This window comes from Dicentrarchus labrax, unplaced genomic scaffold, assembly GCF_905237075.1.
Source record: "Dicentrarchus labrax unplaced genomic scaffold, dlabrax2021, whole genome shotgun sequence".
Taxonomy (NCBI): Eukaryota; Metazoa; Chordata; class Actinopteri; family Moronidae; genus Dicentrarchus; species Dicentrarchus labrax.
Window position 1 is genome coordinate 2,658,982 of NW_026136701.1, and position 21,072 is coordinate 2,680,053.

The 21,072-nt window shown below is 39.6% G+C and overlaps 1 protein-coding gene across 1 annotated transcript; it reads left to right on the forward strand.

Moving 5' to 3' along the window:
- Window positions 1-523: 523 nt before the first annotated feature.
- On the forward strand, window positions 524-20,275 carry cunh5orf22 (chromosome unknown C5orf22 homolog). The gene is made up of 10 exons (XM_051411585.1): window positions 524-792; window positions 2,297-2,442; window positions 5,203-5,352; window positions 7,522-7,655; window positions 11,195-11,484; window positions 16,529-16,591; window positions 17,112-17,233; window positions 18,152-18,218; window positions 19,580-19,719; window positions 19,822-20,275. Exons 1-10 carry the CDS (start codon window positions 724-726, stop codon window positions 19,976-19,978), a joined length of 1,338 nt encoding a protein of 445 aa, XP_051267545.1. The 5' UTR covers window positions 524-723; the 3' UTR covers window positions 19,979-20,275.
- Window positions 20,276-21,072: the final 797 nt, after the last annotated feature.

Genomic DNA, 21,072 nt, shown 5'->3' on the forward strand with positions numbered 1-21,072 from the left:
CTGCAGGTTTGGAGATGCTCTGACCCAGTCGTCTAGCCATCACAATGTGGCCCTTGTCAAAGTCGCTCAAATCCTCACGCTGCCCATTTTTCCTGCTTCTAACATCAACATTGAGGACAAAATGTTCACTTGCTGCCTGATATATCCCACCCACTGACAGGAGCCTAATAGCTGATTGGTGTAGTGAAAGTTTCAGCAAATAATATATTTTTTTTAAGTTACCTACAGCAGCTTTAAAACATATCATAAAGCATATTATTTTAATTGATATTACTTCTTAATGGTATTTTCATTGTGTATCTCTGGCAGACTGTTTTTACAGTGTGGTCTAGGTAACTATATTTACTGACCTCAGGTCTCTAAACTGAACAATTATATATTATATTATGTAATACTTCTCAGGCTTAATAAACATAACTTACTTAAGCCGAATTTACGTACTAACTGTACTACAACAGTAAGAACCTCTGTTTTTATTCTGACTCTTGTTTCTATCCGGACATGAAAACAATGCCTGGTGTCACTTCCGGTGCCGTGCACTACCAGCCGGGTGAATGGCTCTCAGGCGGTTCTGTTAGGAGTCAGTCCCAAACGCTTTCAGACCAAACGTCCTCAAAATGTCTGTCGGAGAGGGACAGAGGAGACATTAACGAGCTAAAGTCCGGTTTCAGAACAACGTTTCTTTCACGGACGCAGTGAATATAACGTCATTGTGTTTCTAAAATGAGTTGTGTGCCGCTGAAGAGGTTCTACAAGGAGCTGCCGGTGTGGGTAGTGGAGGACCACCATGATGTAAGCCCGCTGTAGTATACACTGTAATATAGCGCTGTGCCTCGAGCCATCAGCAACATCAATGCCTGTATGTTTAACTACATAGCTAACGTTAGCTAGCTATAGGTGAATAAACCCCCTACTGATTTAACAGTGAGCGCCCTTTAGCTTGGAGAGTAATAATGTGTGCCACGTTTTTAAAAAGTGTACCTAATATCATTTCTATAGTGAGCGGGAAACTGGAGTTTTCTCTTCGTTCAGTAGCGTTTGTTAGTTTAATTCTGGGTTTCCGGTCCTGTTTTCTAGTGGCACAGTGATAGATGTGTATTGGTCTGTCTCTTCATCGCCACTGGCCCTGTAGCCAATCAGCAGCCTGTGAGCAAGCTCTCCAGTTACTGTACCAAACATGGGCTGCAAGCACTGGTCAGATATCAGCTTACTAAACCATGGGACAGACAAACTAGTGCCGTGCCAGATGACCACACTCTCATATCCTCATTAAGGCTGCAAAATGAATCAAAATATAATTGTATTTGTTTTATGGCCCAGTGCAGTATCCAAATCGCAAGAAGCTGCAATTTGTTTGCTATAGGTCAAATGTGTGACAGACAGCATTATGATGAACTGTAATGCTGCACAGATGTCCTGGCCTTCGAATCTGGTTCTCCAAATGTAAAAAAAACAAAACAGACCCAAACAAATGTCACATCATCATGATTTTAATAGTTTTCCAGTGAAAATGAAATTGTTTAGTACAAATAATCACTCCCACTAATTGTGAATCATATTGCAATCAAAATAATCGCAATATGACTTTCTTTTAACCATACAACAACAATCAGTTGTACTTTTGCAGCTTTATAGACTCTCAGTATTGTTTGACATGATTCTTGTGAAGAGAGGTAAAGAGGTTAGTGGTGTTTGAGCCTGTTTTGTGGACCGGACACTTTTGTGTCAGACCCAAACCACAGCCATGTTTTTCTGCACTGCAGTCATGCAGAGCGTTGCCCAAACCTTATTTTTTCACAGATTATCTGTCTCGTGTACTACTGTCAGGATATAGTAAACGGTTTTCAGCAAATATGATAAAAGGTTATTTTTTATAAAAGTTACCTACTGCAGCTTTAAACAGCTTCCTCTTAATTTGTTATTTCAGATACCATCTGTAATTCCAGATTTGTCCTCCGTTGATCTTATCAACCTCTGCAGCCAAACCCTACAATTTCTGCTCTGGCAAATTTCTGCATCTCTGGTCTTTAACTGTGCTTCATTCTCTAATTGCAAATACAGATGCAATTACTGCTGCATAAAAGATAGAATAACTTTGGTTGTTATGTGTGTATGTAATTCCTGTGGATTCTGCACATGTCTTATTTTATGGCTTTCTGATATGCTCTTTCTGATTATGGGTCTATATGCATAATGTATAATTACAGCTTTAATAATTGTTAACATAAATGTTTTTTCATCACATAATAATGAGTCAAAGAGCCTAAAATTGCTTGTTTTGCCATATCTTTCCTAGGTGGTGAGTCATATCTATCGTGCCATTGCATCAAGACACCTCCCACTGAAGAACATAAAGATGGTTCATTTAGACTCCCACCCTGATCTGCTCATCCCGGTCAACATGGCTGCTGACACCGTCTTTGATAAGGAGAAACTCTTCAGGTATGTTTTAGACATACAGTATGTTACAACTCAAACTAACTCAAGCTTTTCCTTCAGTCTGGTTCAGAGGGCTGGGAAAGTCAAATCATGAGGCTGTGGCTCGTATTTGTCCAGTCTGAGGCTTATGTGAACAGGTGATTGCTGGATGTGGCTGCCGTGGCGTCACTTTCCTCTGTGGCTTGTTGGGATGGAAGAGCTGCCACAATTAATTGATTAATTGATTGGTTGTCAACTATTAACTGAATCACCCACTGTTTTGATAATTGATTAATCGTTTCGAGCAATTTTTTTAAAGAAAAAAGTCCAAATTCTCTGATTCCAGCTTCTCAAATGTGAATATTTTCTGCTTTTTTTTGTCCTCTGTGACAGTAAACTGAATATCTTTGGGTTGAGGACAAAACGAGACATTTGAGAACGTGGCCTTGGGCTTTTTTCACAATTTCCTGACATTTTATGGACCAAACAAGTAAATGCTTACTCAAGAAAATGATGGACAGATAAATCGATAATGAAAATAACTGTAAGTTGCAGCCCTACTAGTGAATATGTTACTCGGGGTCATAATCCATTGCATTTAGTTCAGTGTTGAGGTTAGTATGAGGTCCACTGCGATGATAGGATCTGTATTCAAAAACATAGGGGACAGAATAAATAGTGTATGTATGTGGAGTAGAGCACACGAGTCTCCATGGGCAAAGGAGATTTATTCTATTTTTGAGGAGGTCGATATGTTGTGTATCTGCAGGAATAATTTAAGTTGTAATGTCAAAAATAAGCTCTTCCTAAAATTTGAAGAAAAATGGTTAAGCTAATGGCCAAAGTTAAGGACATATATGCACACTAAACACAATTTTGGCCCTGAATTATATGGTACAGCTTGTTTATCTAGACTTTAGAGATCTTTTGTTGCACTGTTGAGAGCTGGGGGTGGGGCATTGAGGTTTCCAGTCATGGAGACCCCTGGAAATTGATTAAAATGATCAAATATCCTGAAAACAATTGATGTTGTCCTGAAAAATGTTTATTTGCATGGCGTGACACTTCAAGGTGGAACAGCAGACTTAAAGCACAACTGAAAAGTGTTTCCAATTCTCCCTTTTCCTTTCAGCCATGTCAGTCAGTCTAGTTGTTCACACCAGACGCAGAGTGGAACGGACTCACAGCAGTCTTTTTGGTGTCAAATGAAACTAAGACACATCATCAATAAAAAAGTAGGAAAACTACTGGAAAACTCCTGGAAAATGTCCTGGAAAAATCCTGGAGAATGATTTCTTGAAAAGAGAATTGGTGTTCCTCGGAATCAAAGCCCTGAAATATTCTGGTGCACCGATGAACAGAAATTGGAATGCCTTTCTCATTTTGGTGTATTTAAGTTGCTAACTTTGTCTCAAAGGTGTGGAAAAGAAGGCAACCTATACCTTGATACTCTGGTCCTGGCTAGGGTTTCAAAGGGGCGGACAATTTTCCGGTATATTTCCGAAAACTTTCCGGAAATTTTCCATAGAAAGATAAGCTGGGGAATTTTGGAAGCATTCCAATTTGGAAACTTTCATGGGAATTAATGGAAATTATGGGAATTAATGGGAATGTAGGAGAATTACCTGGAAGTTGGGTAATACAATATTGAGATGTATTTTCTTTGTATTTGTACTACGTTGGTCATTTTAATGTCGATCTCTAACACACTTGTTTACATTGCTGCTTTAGTCTGATCACCAATTTATGCAGTGCACGGTGTTGTTCTGCGTGCAATACAATGTAAAGTTTTGTTTTCGAGCTGGTTTGCTAAATAGGCTAATGTAGCTAACAATAACACTAGCCTGCCACTGCCCCTGGTGGCCCCTGGTGGCCCCTGGTGGCTCGAGACAAACGCCACAGCACTTGTTGAAACTGAAATAGGCGAAAATGGCAAAATATTATTGAAGTGTAAGACTTGCAATAACGGAATTACTTGAAATGTTAGTGTTTCTGTAGAAAAACATTATTATTTCACATTGAGCTTGTTTAGATGAGCCACAAGGGTTAGGGTTAGAGCAACTCGGGCGGGGGATTTATGAGACAAATGGATAGCACCATAAGTAGTTGCCCAAACTATTGACCTTTAGCTTAACATATGATGTTAGCTAGCATGCTGCCTTTGATTTGCTATGGTTATGGTTATGGTTATATGCGTCAATACAATTAACCCAAATAGGTTAATAGCAATGGGTTATATATTAACCCCCCCCAAAAAAAAAAACAAACTCCCATATTTTAAAAAACAAACGTTGGCAAGTATGTAGTAGCTTATGCTGATTACTGCGTGTGTGCATGTCATTGACGAATATAGGGAGGACATTCAACTGAAGTTGCATTAAATCAGGTTGTTTTAAGCAAGATTATCCTGCAAGATGTTTCTTTTCAACTACATGTATAGTTATTATAACAAGCAATATTAAAAATATCCAGTTTATTCCCATTAATTCCCGTTTATTCCCGTTAATTCCCATGGAAACTTTGAAAATTCCCGGAATTTGGCAACCCTAGTCCTGGCAGGGCGTAATTGCACCCATGACGCAATAATAAAACTTCATTCATTCATTCATATAATCAACTTCAATGTTACTGAAGTAAGAGTAGCCCGGCCCTGATTCCAGATGTCTGAAAGCTGGGGGAAAACAACTATGTGCATGACTAGATACCATTACGTTAAGTGTGAAAATATGCTACCTTGTTTTACATGAGTGTTGCGATATGCACTGTGTTGAATATTTTTTTCAGTGAGTTGAGTATAGAAAACTGGATCATGCCCATGGTGTATGCCGGCCATGTGTCCTGCGTGGCGTGGCTGCATCCATACTGGGCCCAGCAGATCAGAGAGGGAGAGCACCGGATGTCTGTGGGCAGAGACTCATCCACCACCACCATCAGGTAGGAAACAGCTGTACTTCTGTGTCAAATCATCAGTCACTGCATTATCTCTGCCATGTTTTCAGTAGTCTGTGTATCTGTCCACAACACATCCTGCATACTACCGGCCAGCCTAATATTTTTTGTGCACATTTCCAACTGTATGCTCAAGGACCTCTTGTGGTTGCGTTGACAATGTTTGGAAAACCTTTTTTTGTGAAATTTGATTTGTTCTAAACATGAGAAACTATATTCCCCTTGTTGACTGCCATAGATTTATGGGCAAATGAGATGGCATTCACCGATGTCAGTGGCTTATGTTTATCTGTTGTGTCACATCAGTTTTGTGCTGGCTCAACGTTGTGTTGGTTATTTCCAACTCGGATATTGGAGAAAAAACACACAAAGAGCGATGTGCTCCACGCAGCAGCACGGACCGTGAGCGGCTGGTGTCTCACATCTCGGATGGGAAGAGAAACAGACTGAGCTTCAACAAGGACGAGCAACTTATATTAGTAGCTTTCTTGGTTTCCATGGCGCAGAAGGGCGAAAAATAACAAAATAAACATCCGCTTTGGCTATCGGCCAAATAGTTTTTTTAAACATTGGTATCGGCCCAGAAATTCACTATCACTGCGTCCCTAATGATACAGGTTACTAGTTGGAACTCAGTTCAGTTACCGTGGGCAGATGTAATCAGCCCTATGCCAAAACACCTTCTGAAAGGCCACAACCTCCACTGGGACATGCAGGCTCCGATCTATGAATCACTGTAAATTTAAGCTTTTGTGAGTTTCTCCAAAAATGTAGCTCTCTACGTCTATTATATTGTTATAAAGACACCTAAATAAATAGCAAACTGTTCTAAATAAATAACACTGTTTAAAATTGAGACCTATAGTCCTGTTTGTTGTTTCCTATTAAGTTAACACAGTTAGGTGAAGTCAGGACGCTCGGTTACAAAACCCTTACACTATTCTATGCATCTGAAAAGACTATAGAGTCTATAGTATCTTTATATTCTTTATAGTCTATAGTATAGACTTATATATTAGTCACAGCCAATATATAATGCCAATATTAAAACAAAGAAAGTAATGTGTAATTCCATTATTCCATGCACATAACAATCTGATAGACATGGTTATCTTAGCTAGTAACAGGTGGTTTTAATGGATTTGTTGTTAATTAATGAAACAGAAATGAAACACTGGTTTATGCTGTAGATTTCAGAAAGTGATATTTAAGAGAGAGCGAGAAACAGTATATCAGAAGCAGCATCATTGAACTTTTTATATATAATGCTAGCCAATAACAGTTGTAGATTATATTTGCTGTCTTTGGTGGGATGGGAGATAAGTGTTAAGATTTAGAAGAGACGATGGTGACTGAGGAAATTTAGTTTAAATTTAGTTTAATCTAATCGTTTACAGCAGGATGTATGAGAGTTATAGTACCGGGCTTTTTCCCCATCTTCCCAAAAACTCACACATCGTAACACAGCAGCCACACTGACGAGCCGGCCTGCAGATGTGTCTGCAGACAGTTTGTGTTGAGCACAGACATCTGAAAATGCTAGATAATCCAATCCAAAGCCAAACGATGAATCGTTCTATCTGTGCTACACTGTAAAAAATGTCTGTAGATTTTACTGCAAAAAAAACTGTCCAACCATGACAATAAAACACCTAAACTCGAAATACGTTAGATACAGTTTGTGTAACAGTAAAATACTCATGACTCACAGTCATATCTCATGGCAAAGCCTTTTATTTAAATGTCATTTTTAAAGGAATTTCTATGGAATCGTCGTTTTTTTACAGACCACCGTCATATTTAATGCCAAAAACCTTTGTTATACAGCATTCATATGGTATTTGCATATGGCAAAACTCTTTCCTTTGATGGTAAAAACTTAAACTCAACAGTACTAATATCCTTTTACCGTAATAGTAGAATCTATCGTATTTATTATCGTAAAGTTTTACAGTGCTATAGAAGAGACTATATTATACAAAAACACTTGAACAAAATGAATCTAAATGAGACTATACTATATTATATTATACTACAAAACCAACAGGGCATTTGTCGAAGTGAAGGGCCTTTTAAATGAAATTACTGACTTTCTCCCTGTTGTTTCTCTTTGGTTCGTCATGAAGTCCACCTCCTCTCTCTGTCCCTCTGCAGGGTGACCAGCACAGACAACTACTTCCTCAGTGATGGTCTGTATGTTTCTGAGGAGCAGCTGGAGAACCCTCAACCACTCAGGCTGAACGTGGTCAAAGTGAACCCCGTCAAAGCCAGTAACAGGTCAACTTCAGGTGTGTACTGTACTGTAGTCAGGACGTTAGCGCCATTAGGAGCTGGATTACTTTGATTTCCAACCAGAGATATTTTTGTGCCAGAGACGATTGAGCTTCGTTGAAGGGACGTTTTTATGAAGGAGTCTGGGGAGTGAGGATACACTAGCATGTGGTAACGCATTACACATAGTGTTTGTTACATAAAATGATAATAAATGCTTATTATTGTTATTAGTGGTAACTTTTTTAACTTGTTTGCGGATGTTTGAAGAGTTCATGCATGTAATGCTGTCTGGGTTCCATCAGGTGTGTCTCATTTGGACTTGTCAGGGTCCTTTTCGAGATTTTAAGATTTGTTTGTTGGTGCCTGAATACAGCAGCCGCTGACTCTTATCACTAACTCTCCAGCACTCAAGTGATTGATTCCTCTCTCAGAGCCAAAACAACGTGGCAGTGTCATTGGGACCAGAGCTGCGAAATTACAATGTGCAATGCTTTTAAGGCACTCACTCTGATCACCAAGTGGAAATAGTGAATGCAGGCCCCTGCGGGAAAGAGACATGGTTAAAAATTACCAGCTTTCTGCAAAACACGAGAATTTACCGAGTATACAAAATAATCGCGCTCCTTTTTAGAATTTAAAAAGCATAGCAAACATGCTGAATACATTTCCTACCTCACAAAATACTTGCTAAGCCCTATTGGACTATGTTGAAACCTTCATCTCTTACATCAGTGTCTCCTTTTTCCCTTCTTCAAATGATAGCTCTATTTTAATTCAACACTGAAAAAGTTATTTGTAGTAATTCTCTCTGTCTGTGCTGGCCTTGAAGTTATCCCTACCTAACACAACTCCACAGTCCTCGTTCTTTACAGAAATTAATTCTAAAGTTTAGCTGAAGCTACTGTGAGGTTTCAAAATATTGTGGGTGAAGACGGAACAGCAGTAAACTAGTGCATGTCATAAAGGAATATGAGGGATTGTTACATTCTGTAACTGTATGAAAAAAATTCTCCTTCAGTTCATTGATTTCCTGCAGCCTTCTGAAGTATAGGCTGACTGATACAGGATTTCTGAGCCTAATACTGATATCGATATTTAAAAAAACATTTTATCTTTTGCAATTTTTATTGATTTTCTGGTAAATCCACCACACATTTGTTTACGTCATTTATTAAAAATAATTTTCTTTACTGTAAAAGCATAGGGGCAGCTACATTATTCAAATGATTACAATTTTGTAAGATACCCCACTCATCCGCCTGGGAGTGGGTGTCTTTAAGGCAGGGATCTCAAACTGCCCACATCGGGGGCCATTTCCAGCACTCCATCCTCCTCCCTCCAGCTTGCGACATGATGTTAAAAATATAAAATAATCCACCTTTTAATTATTTTTTCTATTTGTTTCATATTACTTTAAACTACCCCTTTATATACAATTACAAAATGTTACAAGATACAGTAAAAACATCATATTGCTATTATTTTTGACAGATTTTGCAATAAAGTGTTCACAAAATAAATAAATACAATTTTCCCCCAAAAAACTATTAAAATCATGATCATGAAATTTTTGGTGGTCTGTACCAAACAAACATGTTTTCCTAAATATGGAGAACAAGATTTGTAGATTAGACTTGGTTATAATGCTGTTTGTCACACATTTTACCTTTATCAAGAAATTGCAGCTTCTGCAATTTGCACATTTGTCATCAACCACACCGCCATCTGCTTTGTCACAGGTGCCCCTTCCAACACTCATCACTGTAATCTGTACTTTCTAGTCAACTGGCCATCACTCCACACCAGGCGTCAGATCTAGTGATAAACCGATTAATCGGGCCAATCATTTGGCATTTTGAGATAATCGGCATCATCTGACGTCTGTGCTAGACAAAAAATGTCTTCAGACACATCTGCAGGCAGCCTCATCAGTGTGGCTGCTGTGGAAAGATGTTAGCGCTTTGTGAGTTTTGGGATGGTGGGGAAAAAGTTATGTCAATTTGCGTCCTAGCATATTCATTACTATGGACACTCCTAAAGTCTGTACCTCCTTCGACCGTCACTCTTTTCAGTCTGCCCCTCCCAGTGACTGGAACCAGTTGCAAAAGTCGCTAAAATGGCACACCCACATTCTGTTATCCTCCATTAATAACTCAGTACATGTGTTGGCAGAAAAGCAGTCAGACCGATCAGTCGGCTCCCGTCTCCCCGAGTCGGTCAAAAAAGTGCCTCCGAACACACCAAACCGAGGGCGACTGGAGCGTACGTTCTGCGCGTGCGCAAGGCGTAATACTTCCCCATAACAGCAGGCGGCGCTAGTCTGTGTTGTCGCCCAAAAAAAATGAAAACCGGAAATGACGGATCACTTTAGACCTAATAAACACAGAGCACGCTGTCGTCAGTCATTGTTTTCATCAGAGGGTGTTGATAGTAGTCAAGAAGGATCGTTATTGTCATTACTCGCTGAGCGGAAAATACGATGGCTAATAATAACAAGATACTGGCGTTGGTCATTGAGGCCGACGGCCACTGGCCGATTCTACATGTCGAATCGGCCAAAATGAACGATGACGCCGACTCCGACTGACGACGGCACGGGACACACCGAACCGACTCGAGTCACCGACCTCGCCTGACTGTCCGACGATGTCCGACGGCCGATAATCGGATTGGTGTGTCCGGGCCTTTACACTACGTGCCACATTCACCCTTTCACACACATTTACTCAGTGATGGTAAAGTCCATCGAACAGAGACTAACTCATTCATACACATTCACACACTGATGCATCGGGAGCAATTTGGGGTTCAGTATCTTGCTCAAGGATACTTTGACATACGGTCGGAGAAGCCGGGGATCGAACCAACAACCTTCCGATTAGAGGACTAATCAATAGAGTGCAATTGTGGCCAAAGATCAAAGGTCTGACAAATGCCTGCAGGTGGTTGAGCAAAGAACAGGTTTCAGGCCTTCATTTGTAACAAAAGACGTTTTAAAATTATGATATAAAATATATAGTAACTGCAGTTTGCTTTGCATTTTTTTGTTAATAATGGAAATATTTTCTTATAGTTTAGCACTTTCTTATAGTAATTGAATGTTGCAGTGGCCCTAAGCCGTTCGAGTTGGAGACTCCAGCTTTAAGGGCTTTTCACACCGCATTTAGCCCAGGGCTAAAAGCATTCTTAGAACAATCTTAGACCCAAGTTAATAAAACTTTAACACCGGCACAATCTTGGCACATTATAACTCCGACTTTAGCCTAGGGCTTGCTGGCCGTGGTCCAGAGGGGTTATCCCCTGAAAATCAACTAAACCCGGTGTCAGTTTGAAACGGGGCTAAAGCAAACAGAATGTAAACATGAATTGACTGTCCCAACTGACGTTTAACCCAGGGCTGTTGTTTAGTACATTTTCAGACGCGTACACATTTTTTCACTTAAAGAAATGTAGTACTTACATTTGATTGGATGATATTATTCTGGTGTTTGTGGTAGATAAATACATGTTTAACATAGACGTCTGTTCTGTGCTGTTGGGTGTTACATTTCAGGAAGAAAAACAGAAGCGGATGCAGAGAGATGGGGTACCAAGAGAGCCCGTACAGAGGATGATACAGCTGGGGAAGCCAGCTGCTCTGAGCCCCTCTTAAGATGCACCGTCACACTGCAGCCAGCAGATGGCAACAATGGGACAAGCCTGGGGGGTGACGATGATGTGGGATCCACCAGTTATGTTGTTAAGAGCATATCTGCGTTTCTCAGCGAGACAGAGCCATACATCTTGGACATTGATCTGGATTTCTTCTCATGTAAGAATCCCTTCAAGGAATTATACACACAGGTATGTCCCACTCACACACCTCCGCCACAGGTGTGCTAATTTAGAAACATGTAATACACTTTAAAACTTCAATCATATAATTAACCATCTGCTAATGCAGAGAATTCTTTCAGCCAACTGATATTTTACACTTGTTTAAAAATATTATCCTTGATTGGAACCACTTTGTAACAGATTTTAACTTCCTGAAAACAGGAAATTACCATTAGACTAGAGTTTGAATGGTCTGTTTCAACCACAGGAAATACATCATATCCAGAAAGTGAAGAGTCCATGGGGGTTTTTAAAGGAAAATTCCATTATTCTAATAGAAACGAAGGACTGCTGCCACAGAAATGAGCTGGAACCGGATAGAGTATCACCCTCAAAGAGATGGACGGGTCTTCCAGGCATTGTTCATGTTTTCTGGGGCTTGGTTGGTGTACATTAGTGATTTAAGGGGCTGTAGCTCACGTGGTAGAGTGGGTCAGGCATTGATTAAAGGGTTAGTGTTCTGATCTCCAAGCTCCTCCTCTGTACATACTGGTATATTGAGCAAGGCAGTGAACAGCTAATTGTTGTGTTTGATCATGTTTGGTAAATGTTTGCAATTTAAGCTAATAGTTGTATACACAGGAGTAAATTAAGCCTGTATTTTTTTTATGCCATTTGGGGAGAAGTAGCACCTTTTGTTTTTATGAATGTATTTATTAGTTTTTTACAGAAAATCAAACAGCAAGTCACTATTACATGCAACAAAGCAAACTTTTCTCCCTGTTCTCCCTCCCATCCCCTCCTCCCCTCACCAAATAAGTATTAAAAAAAAAGGTGTTAAAGCAATAAAAATAAAATAAAATAAAAATAGAACAAAAAAAAATTAATTAATTAAAAATAATGTTGATAACAATAGAACCCTGGATATGGTATACAGTATATACATGCCCACATGGACACAGATACACATACTTATACACACATATATATGCACATTGCATATTGATTAAATAAACAAATATTGAAAACAGTTATAACATTGATGCATTTCAAGGGCGTTTCTCAGGACATTATATCACACCACATGGACATTCTACTCTCTCAGAGCTTCCTCCTGCTGTAGCACGTTACCAACATTGGCGTCATGTCTTAAAAAAATATATAAAATGTCTCCAGATGTCATCTAAAACATGTTGCTTCCGACTAATAATGTATGTTATCTTTTCCATTGTCATGTTTGATGCCATCTCTTTAATCCACCTTCCAATTCTTGGTCCATCAAAATTTTTCCAATATAAGGAAATGATGCGTTTAGCTTGTAATATACACATATCTACACATCTAGATTCTTTACTTTGTAATTGTGGGATAGTTGGATATATACCCAGAAGAAAAGGCTTGGGGTCCAGTGGTAACTTCTTAGCTAATATCTGAGCAATCATATTAATAATATCTTGCCAGAAGGATTTCACTTTCACACATTCCCATACGCAGTGGTACAACGTTCCTCTTGCTTCATTGCACTTAATACATGTATCAGGGATGTTATCATTAAACTTGTGCAATTTGACTGGGGTTATGTATGTACGCATCAGCCACTTATACTGAATAAGTTTCAGGTTGCTGTTAATTGTTTGTTTCTGAGCTTTCATACATGCCCCTTTCCAGTCTTGTAGTGATATTTCATCCACTATATCTTCCTTCCACTGTCTCAACTTATGATTTGAAGATTCATCAGACCCGGATATGAGCAAATCATACAGGGATGAAATTAAACCTTTACCATAACAATGTCCTGTAATTGTTGTCTCTAATGAGGAAGTAATGGGTATGTCCAATGAATAGTATTGAGATGACGATAATAAATTCCTTATTTGAAGGTATTTAAAGAAATGCGTTTTTGGGATGTTATATTTGGTTGATATTTCTGAAAAGGACATAAATACGTCATCTTTTCTGTACATATTTTGCACTGTCCTTAATCCCTTTTCAGCCCATGTTAGAAATCCTGGCTCGCTACTCCCTGGTTTGAAATTGGCATTACCCCAAATAGGACTAAAACATGACCAAGACGGATTAATGTTCAAATATTTGCAAGTGTCAAACCAAATGTCAATCATATTTAATACAATAGCAGTGTTTCCTCTATGTTGATTTTGGAGCGGCGGCCCGCTGCTGTTAAATTTCTGCCGCCACGGTATCAGAAATGGGGCAGACGCACAATGTAGTCACGGTTGCCTTTTAAATGATCCTGCCGACATAATGCACCCCCGCTGGCTGCTGCTCACATTGCAATGTAACAAGTAGAACTATTCAGAGGTTATTGGGGCTGTCCAGTTTAACTCCACATACTGTTGTGTTGATGTAGTTTATTGTCAAAACGTTCGCTTTCTTCCAAGTCGACTATTAAACTAACAGCTCCACCACAAACGTCACCGCGGTGGGTCTGTTTTAATTGGACAACGTTCAACTTGTCAGTTCTCAGCTCAACGTCCTGATATCAAACATCTGGAAACATTAAAACGGTAAATATATTTGTTTGTGTCGCAGCAAAGTGTCACTTCTGTTTCATATGTAAAACGTTTGCCGGCATGACGGGACGGGGGGGCGTGTTCAGACGGGCCTGCCCCCACTGCTAAAAAAAAATCCTAGCGGAAACACTGCAGTAGGGTTGTCTGTATTTTTCCTCAAACTTTTCCGATCCGCTGAGTACAAAAACAAGTGAAATGGTAAGCTAGGCCTCACCAAGGAGGATTCCAAGTCTATCCAGGCAGGGGGGTTTTCATAAGAGACGTAAAACATGATGGACTGCAGTTGAGCTGCACAGTAGTACCACTGGATGTTTGGGCACTGAAGGCCTCCTCGGTCGTATGGTAGATACATTAAGGATAAGCGTAATCTTGGACGTTTATTTTGCCAAATAAAGTTGGTAAACAATTTTCTAGTTGTAGTAAACAAGGAAGAGGGAGGGGGTAGGGGGATATTTTGGAATAAATAAAGGTATTTAGGAAGGATGTTAATTTTTAGGATATTTATCCTGCCAATCATTGATATTGGTAATGATGTCCAGCGTTCTAGAGATGAGGTCGTAGTTTCTTGCAGTGAGTCATAGTTTATTTGAGAAATCTTGTTCACCTCAGGGAAAATTTTTATACCTGAATATGTAAAATTATCTGTAGAGTTAAAAGGAGAGACATGAACATTGCCATGTATCCTATCTGATTCATTAAGTAACATTATAGAAGATTTTGAGTAATTAATTTTGTATCCAGATATTTTTCCAAAGGTTTCAATAAGATCTATAAGTGCTGGGATGGAAATATTTAATTTTTTTAGGAACAGAATTACGTTGTCTGCAAAAAGCGCTGTCCCTCCCAAATTCCATAAATATCTGTTTGTGTCCTAATTGCTATTGCAAGTGGTTCTATTGCAAGAATAAACAGTAATGGGGATTGAGGGCTTCCTTGCGGGCAACTTCTAGAGATATTAAAAGGTTTAGAGACAACATTATTGGTTAAGACTTCTGCAGTAAGTCCTGTACAAAGCAATCTGACCCATTTACAAAATCTATTTCCAAAGCCAAAGCGTGGAAAGCACTTCGAACAGTTAAGGCCATTCGACACAGTCAAAGGACTCTGAGCATCAAGTGAAAGCAAGGCCATGTCTTTCATCACTCTTTGACTGTGTAAAATATTCAGTACTCGCCTGACACTGTGAAACCCTTGTCTACCTTGGATAAATCCATTTTGATCCCCTCCCACTAGCTGAGGAAGCTGGCCTTCTAATCTTCTTGCAAGAACTTTGCATAATATTTTTATATCTGAATTTAGGATGCTAATTGGCCGCATATTTTCACATTTTGTATTTGGTTTTCCCGGTTTTGGAAGCGGTGTGATTAAGGCAACCCTCATGGATGCGGGAAGGAGACCATTCCTGAAGGATTCCTGAAACAACTCCAATAAGGGTGTCAGTAGTTTGGACTGAAATGTTTTATATAGATCTATGGGAATTCCATAAAGGCCTGCTGCTTTTCCAGCCTGCATAGAGCCCATCTCATCTGCTATCTACTGTTTTGTTATTTCTTCATTTAATGTCTTGCTCTCCTCTTCAGAGAGTTTGGGGATGTTGAGGTCATTCAAAAATGTTGTCTGCCCATCCAGGCTGGGAGAGCACTCAGAGCTATACAGTCTCTCATAGAAGACCCTGAAAGTCTCACTAATTTCTTCAGGGTTCACAACAGTTTTCCCATCTGGAGTTTCTATATATTAGCTGATAATTCATTATACTGAGATCTGAGAGTAAGAAGTTCTGTATGCGTATCTGGTGGGCTAAATTTATTTTGATAGAGATCAGTTTCAGGTTTTTTAATTTTTCCTTCTAGCTTCTTCATTTCAAGTAGTGCTCTCTTTTTTTTTTTTTAACTAGTGAAACAAATGATTTGACCCCTAATGAAGGCCTTAAATGCCTCCCACCTTATACTAGCCGATGTTTCAGAAGTGTTACATTCAAAATACAAGTCACTTTGTTTGAGAAGTAGCACCTTATTATGAATTGTTAAGCATTGTTTCATGTGGAGAAAACATGTGGACATGACAGATCCTCCAAACACAGCTGGTTGCTTTACAAAACAACAGAAAGCTTAAACAACAGTTCTGGTAAAAATGTCTTCCAGAAGACACCTTTTTAACCCATTTATCTTAAACATATAGTTAGTGTCACAGGAATCCAATACTATTTTTTTTTACCTCTCATGACATCAGATCCTCAGATGATGTCATAGATACAATGAAATTCATTCAAAGACTAAAGACTAATGAAATTGAGCTAAAGAATTTGACAGGTGTCAAGTGTATGAGCCTGACCATATTATTCCCAAATTCACATTTTTACTTACAGGATCCAGTCTTTCACTCATTCTGCTCAAAGACAGCAACCTGAAGTACTATCAGTGTGCTACTTTACATATCAGACTATGTGCATCTACATAAAGATCCCTCTGTGGTTTAAGTGCAACACAGTAAAACATGTTTCCTTGAGTTGACCTCAGCTGCACGTTTGTCTCTGTGTCAAGGAAGAGTACACCATCCTTAAGGAGCTCTACAACTTCAGAGGACCCAGCCCTGATGCTGATCAGGTCAGACCTTTTGTTTTCAACCAAAGATTACAACCCTCTTACACACAAACACAGAGTAGGACTAGAGACACAGGTGTGGTTGAACACATATGCAAACAATGATGTATCTGTGAGGACTGTATGCTTGTGTGCACATATACACACTGCAGTCAGTGTCTGCATGAAATTATAGCCCCGCAGCAGCAGGGGTGAGTCACTGGGAATGTAATTTTCAGTCCACGAGAGTAAGTACTGTTTAAACCGTAGATACTTTAGAAAAATCTCAAACTTAAAATGTGACTCTGCATGAGTTAGAGCATTAAGTGGAGTTTTAAATAATTCCAGAGTGTCTAAGTGTAATCCTCTGAAGCAGAAACCCCAGATCCTCCAGTCTAATTGTACATACCTACACACACTATCCAAACCAGATATACTCACTCTCAGCACTAACTTTAGAAGCACAAGCAGTTGAAGCTCTGGTGAGGTTTTTTGTGGTAAATTAGTTTGTTTAAATGTTCACACATATTACGTGTGTGTCCAGGAGGAGCTTGATGAGTGTGTGGACCATCGTGTACATCAGTTAGAAGACCTGGAAGCAGCGTTTGCTGATCTGCTGGAGGATGATGGAGAAGAGACAGTAAGACGCTGGGCCAGCAACCCTGGGTAAAGTTTCTGAAACCGATTTCAAGTTAATGTCACTATTTTATTTTTATTTAATTGCTTTTATCTTTCTATTGTGTACTTCATCTTTCTATTGTACTTCTATTGTGTTATCTATTTATTCTGTTTTATCTTTTGTGCAGCACTTTGGAAACCTTGTGTTTGTTAAAATCGTGCTATATAAATAAAGTGGATTAGATTGGATTGGATAAAGGAGCACTCCACTGATTTCTTCTAGAGTTTACCTATCTTTGGGGATAGTGCTCCTGTGAAAACAGCTGCTGTCTTCTCTGGCTTACGCTAACACTTTCAGTCAGGACTGTGTGTTGGTGCAAAACCTTCCTATCCACCACGTTAGCCAAAAAACATTTCACTTCCACTATTAAGTCACCAATCTACCTAAAGACGTTTTTCACAGCAGACATTTTGACTTGCAGTACCAAAAAAAGTAAATGTGGATATTACAGACGGACAATTATTAGGGAGTATCTGAAATCTCAATTTCCTGCTCACTACAGAGTGAACTACTGCGTGTTTATGATGTAGAGAGGAGTGAATGAGATCAGACACCTAATGTTGCTAATAGCACCTGTGCCTTTCATAGTCTGTGTCAAAAAGTCTTCGGTGATAAAAGGTGGAACTTAACCAGCTCTGACAGCTGCAACAAAAGCACACAGTAGTTCTCAGTAGTTTCCTCTGTGGTGAGCAGTAAACTGAGATTTCTGACATGTTTTAATCTATTTTGTATGATCACAGACAGATGAAGGGTTGCAAGCTGTAATTGTCTATAATATACAGAGCACTGCATTGTGTGACTGTTCACATAAAATCCATGGACCCTACTTTCTGTCCACTGTGAGACTTGTTTTAGGGTATAGCTAGAGTGTAACATCTTCCTTTCTTTTCCTACATGTGTTCCAGCATGGCTTCATTAGCCCAACTGGTTTCCAGTTTGAAGTCGAGAAATGTGTGCCCTGACTATGAAATGGTAAGAATGTTACTGTAAGTGTACGTACCACAGCTACGAAAACCACAATAAAGTACTGGATCTGTAGTATCATTATATAATCATACTGTAATTATGATACTGTTATTTCAACCATTTTCAAAATGTGGTTGTCTTTTCAACTATTAGCTAATAATTAGCCTAGCACGTAGCATATCTAAGTACAGGAAAGGAGGAAGTTGACCAAGGTTCTGATTGAGGCTTGCTCAACTGTTATTGGAGCAGAGGGCAAAAAAGGGTGGGACTTAAGCACATTCAACTTTGCATGTGATTTGAATTAAACATTTACACATTAACAACACAATTATTTATTATTAATAATAATAATAATAATAATGATAATAATGATAATGCTGTGGTTTTCAAAGTAAAGGCATGAATAACTAAAATGGAAGTGTCAGACATTACTGGGTCTAGGGGTGGGCGATATGGGCAAAAAATAATATCTCGATATTTTTGGGGGATTTTGGCGATAACGATAATCAGTCGATATCCTTTAAAATGTGATTGGAATTGTCTGAGTTAGGGCCTGTGTCCACCAAACGCATTTTTAGCGCTGAGAGCTCAAAAACTCAATGTCCGGGCGCCCAGCGTTGTTAAAAGTTGAACACATTTCAACTTGAAGCGCTCTGAGCGCTGCGCTAAAAAAGTAAACTGTTGCAAGGAGGATGCTAGCGAGAGGTCATGTGATCACGTCATGTGATCATGTAGGCCCACTTGTCGTGTGACTGAATCCTGCCCATGCTGTAGAGAGCGTTGTTGCACCGTGTATTAAGTGGATGTGAGGAGTTTCCGCGTGCGTTTCAATATTTTTGGCGAAGTAATTTAAATACTCGATATTTGCACATCGTAAAAACAACAATGACGATATTATCGCAAACGATATATATCGCCCACCCCTAACTGGGGCTATGTTTTATATTACCTTATTGCTTCTCTCCTCTTCCATGTTTTCTCCTTGCAATGTTCTCTTATTATTTTCCTGTGGCTCAGAGGTAGAGCGGGTCGTCCACTAAGGTTGGTGGTTAAATCCCCGGCTCCTCTCGTTGCATATCGAAGTGTCCTTGAGCAAGATGTTGAACCCCAAATTGCTCCTGATGCTGTGCATTGGTGTGTGAGTGTGTATGAATGATTGTTTCCGTTCTGGTGAGCAGTTGGCACCTTGCATGGCAGCCACTGCCATCAGTGTATGAATATGTGTAAATGGGGAAGGCGCTATATAAGTGCAGTCCATTTACCATTTACCATTCCTCTCCCCTCTGATTTGTTCTGCTTCGACCCTCCTCTTCCTCCTCCTTTTCCTCCTCCTCTTCCTCCTCCTCTCTCCATCCGTCCTCTCTCAGGTGCATCAGGCGGGATTAACCTGTGACTCTGTTGAGCTGCCACACCACATCAGCAGTGACGAGGAGATCGACAGACACATCTCTGCCGTACAGCTGTTTCTGAAGGCTCTGCCCAGACCCACACTGGTTACAATGTCCAGGTCAATAATACAGCCACGCAGAGTTAAAGATCCACACCAGTAAGAGTCTCGAGTGAAATAAGATTTGAGTAAGAGAGCATAAATGTGTTTGTGTGTTTTCAGGTCCAGCCTAGACGAATACTGCCCAGTAGAGCAGGTGGATTCAGTCCAGAGCAGAGTACTGGCTGTACTGGAGAGCCTTTATGGACCGCTGGACTTGCACAAAGACTATGAAAACATCAGCACAGAGACTCCAGACTGCCAACCTCAGGCCTCTTAACACACACATAGACATTTCACTTTTGGATTCAGACAACCACATGAAAAATAACACACCAGATGCTGTTATAGTGAATTTATATGCCATGTCCAACAGCTGGAACGTGTTAGAACACTGTGATGTGTTAACGAGAGAAGTGGCCATTGAAGTTCTCCATCCTGGATCTCGTGTTTGACAGAAACTGTGAGAATCCAGGTTAAAGTCGGTTGAGTGGTGACCGTACATACTGGTCTGGTGTAGAACTGCAACGATTAGTTGTCAGCTATTAAATGAATCACCAACTATTTTGATAATCAATTTATCTTTGTGAGTCATTTTTTTAAGAAGAAAAGTCCAAATTCTCTGATTTCAGCTTCTCCACTGTGAGTAGATTCTGCTTTCTTTAATCCTCTGTGACAGTAAACTGGATATCTTTGTGTTGTGGACAAAACAAGACATTTGAGGATGTGAGCTTGGGCTTTTGGAAACCCTTTTTTCTAGGACCAAACAACTAAATGATTAATGGAGAAAACCATTGACAGATGAACCAACATTTAAAATAATCATTAGCTCCAGCCCTAGTCTCGCGAGATTCATTTTTTTTTCAAGGCAGCAATGAAGTATTTGAAGCCCAGTTGAGGGAGTGTGTGCCCCCCCCCCCCAGCAGCAGAAATCTAACCAAATTTTTCTTAATTACATAACATGATAAACTAATGGGAGACGTGATGGGCTTATTAAGACACCACTAGTGTTTTTCCATGCGTTTCTGGACCCTTATTTAACGTTCTCTAAACTGACACCAGATGGGTGAAATGCTTCAGTAATAGTTCCTCATTCCGCAGCTGTCTTTAATATCTCAGACTGTTGCAACAGAGAATCTCAGCCCTGCTGCAGCAGACTGAGAGGGAAAATGAAAGATAATGTTGATACTGTGTCACGAGAGAGAAATCTCCACACAGAAAATAATTCAGTCTGCAACTGTAAATCATTCAATCACTGATTTGTTCAGTGCACTTGTTAAACAGTTTGATGGGACTAATACAGCATTGTCGATATGAGAGTTGTTTGCAAAGTTATCATGAGAGATTTTGGGCCCTCTGAATCGAACCTCCAGG

Excerpts from the sequence above, each read along its gene's own strand:
- cunh5orf22 (XM_051411585.1), top strand. The coding sequence starts at position 724 with ATGAGTTGTGTGCCGCTGAAGAGGTTCTACAAGGAGCTGCCGGTGTGG. Across the intron at positions 7,656-11,194 it reads CAGTAACAGGTCAACTTCAG|GAAGAAAAACAGAAGCGGAT; the intron begins GTGTGTACTGTA and ends GTTACATTTCAG. Across the intron at positions 19,720-19,821 it reads ACACTGGTTACAATGTCCAG|GTCCAGCCTAGACGAATACT; the intron begins GTCAATAATACA and ends GTGTGTTTTCAG.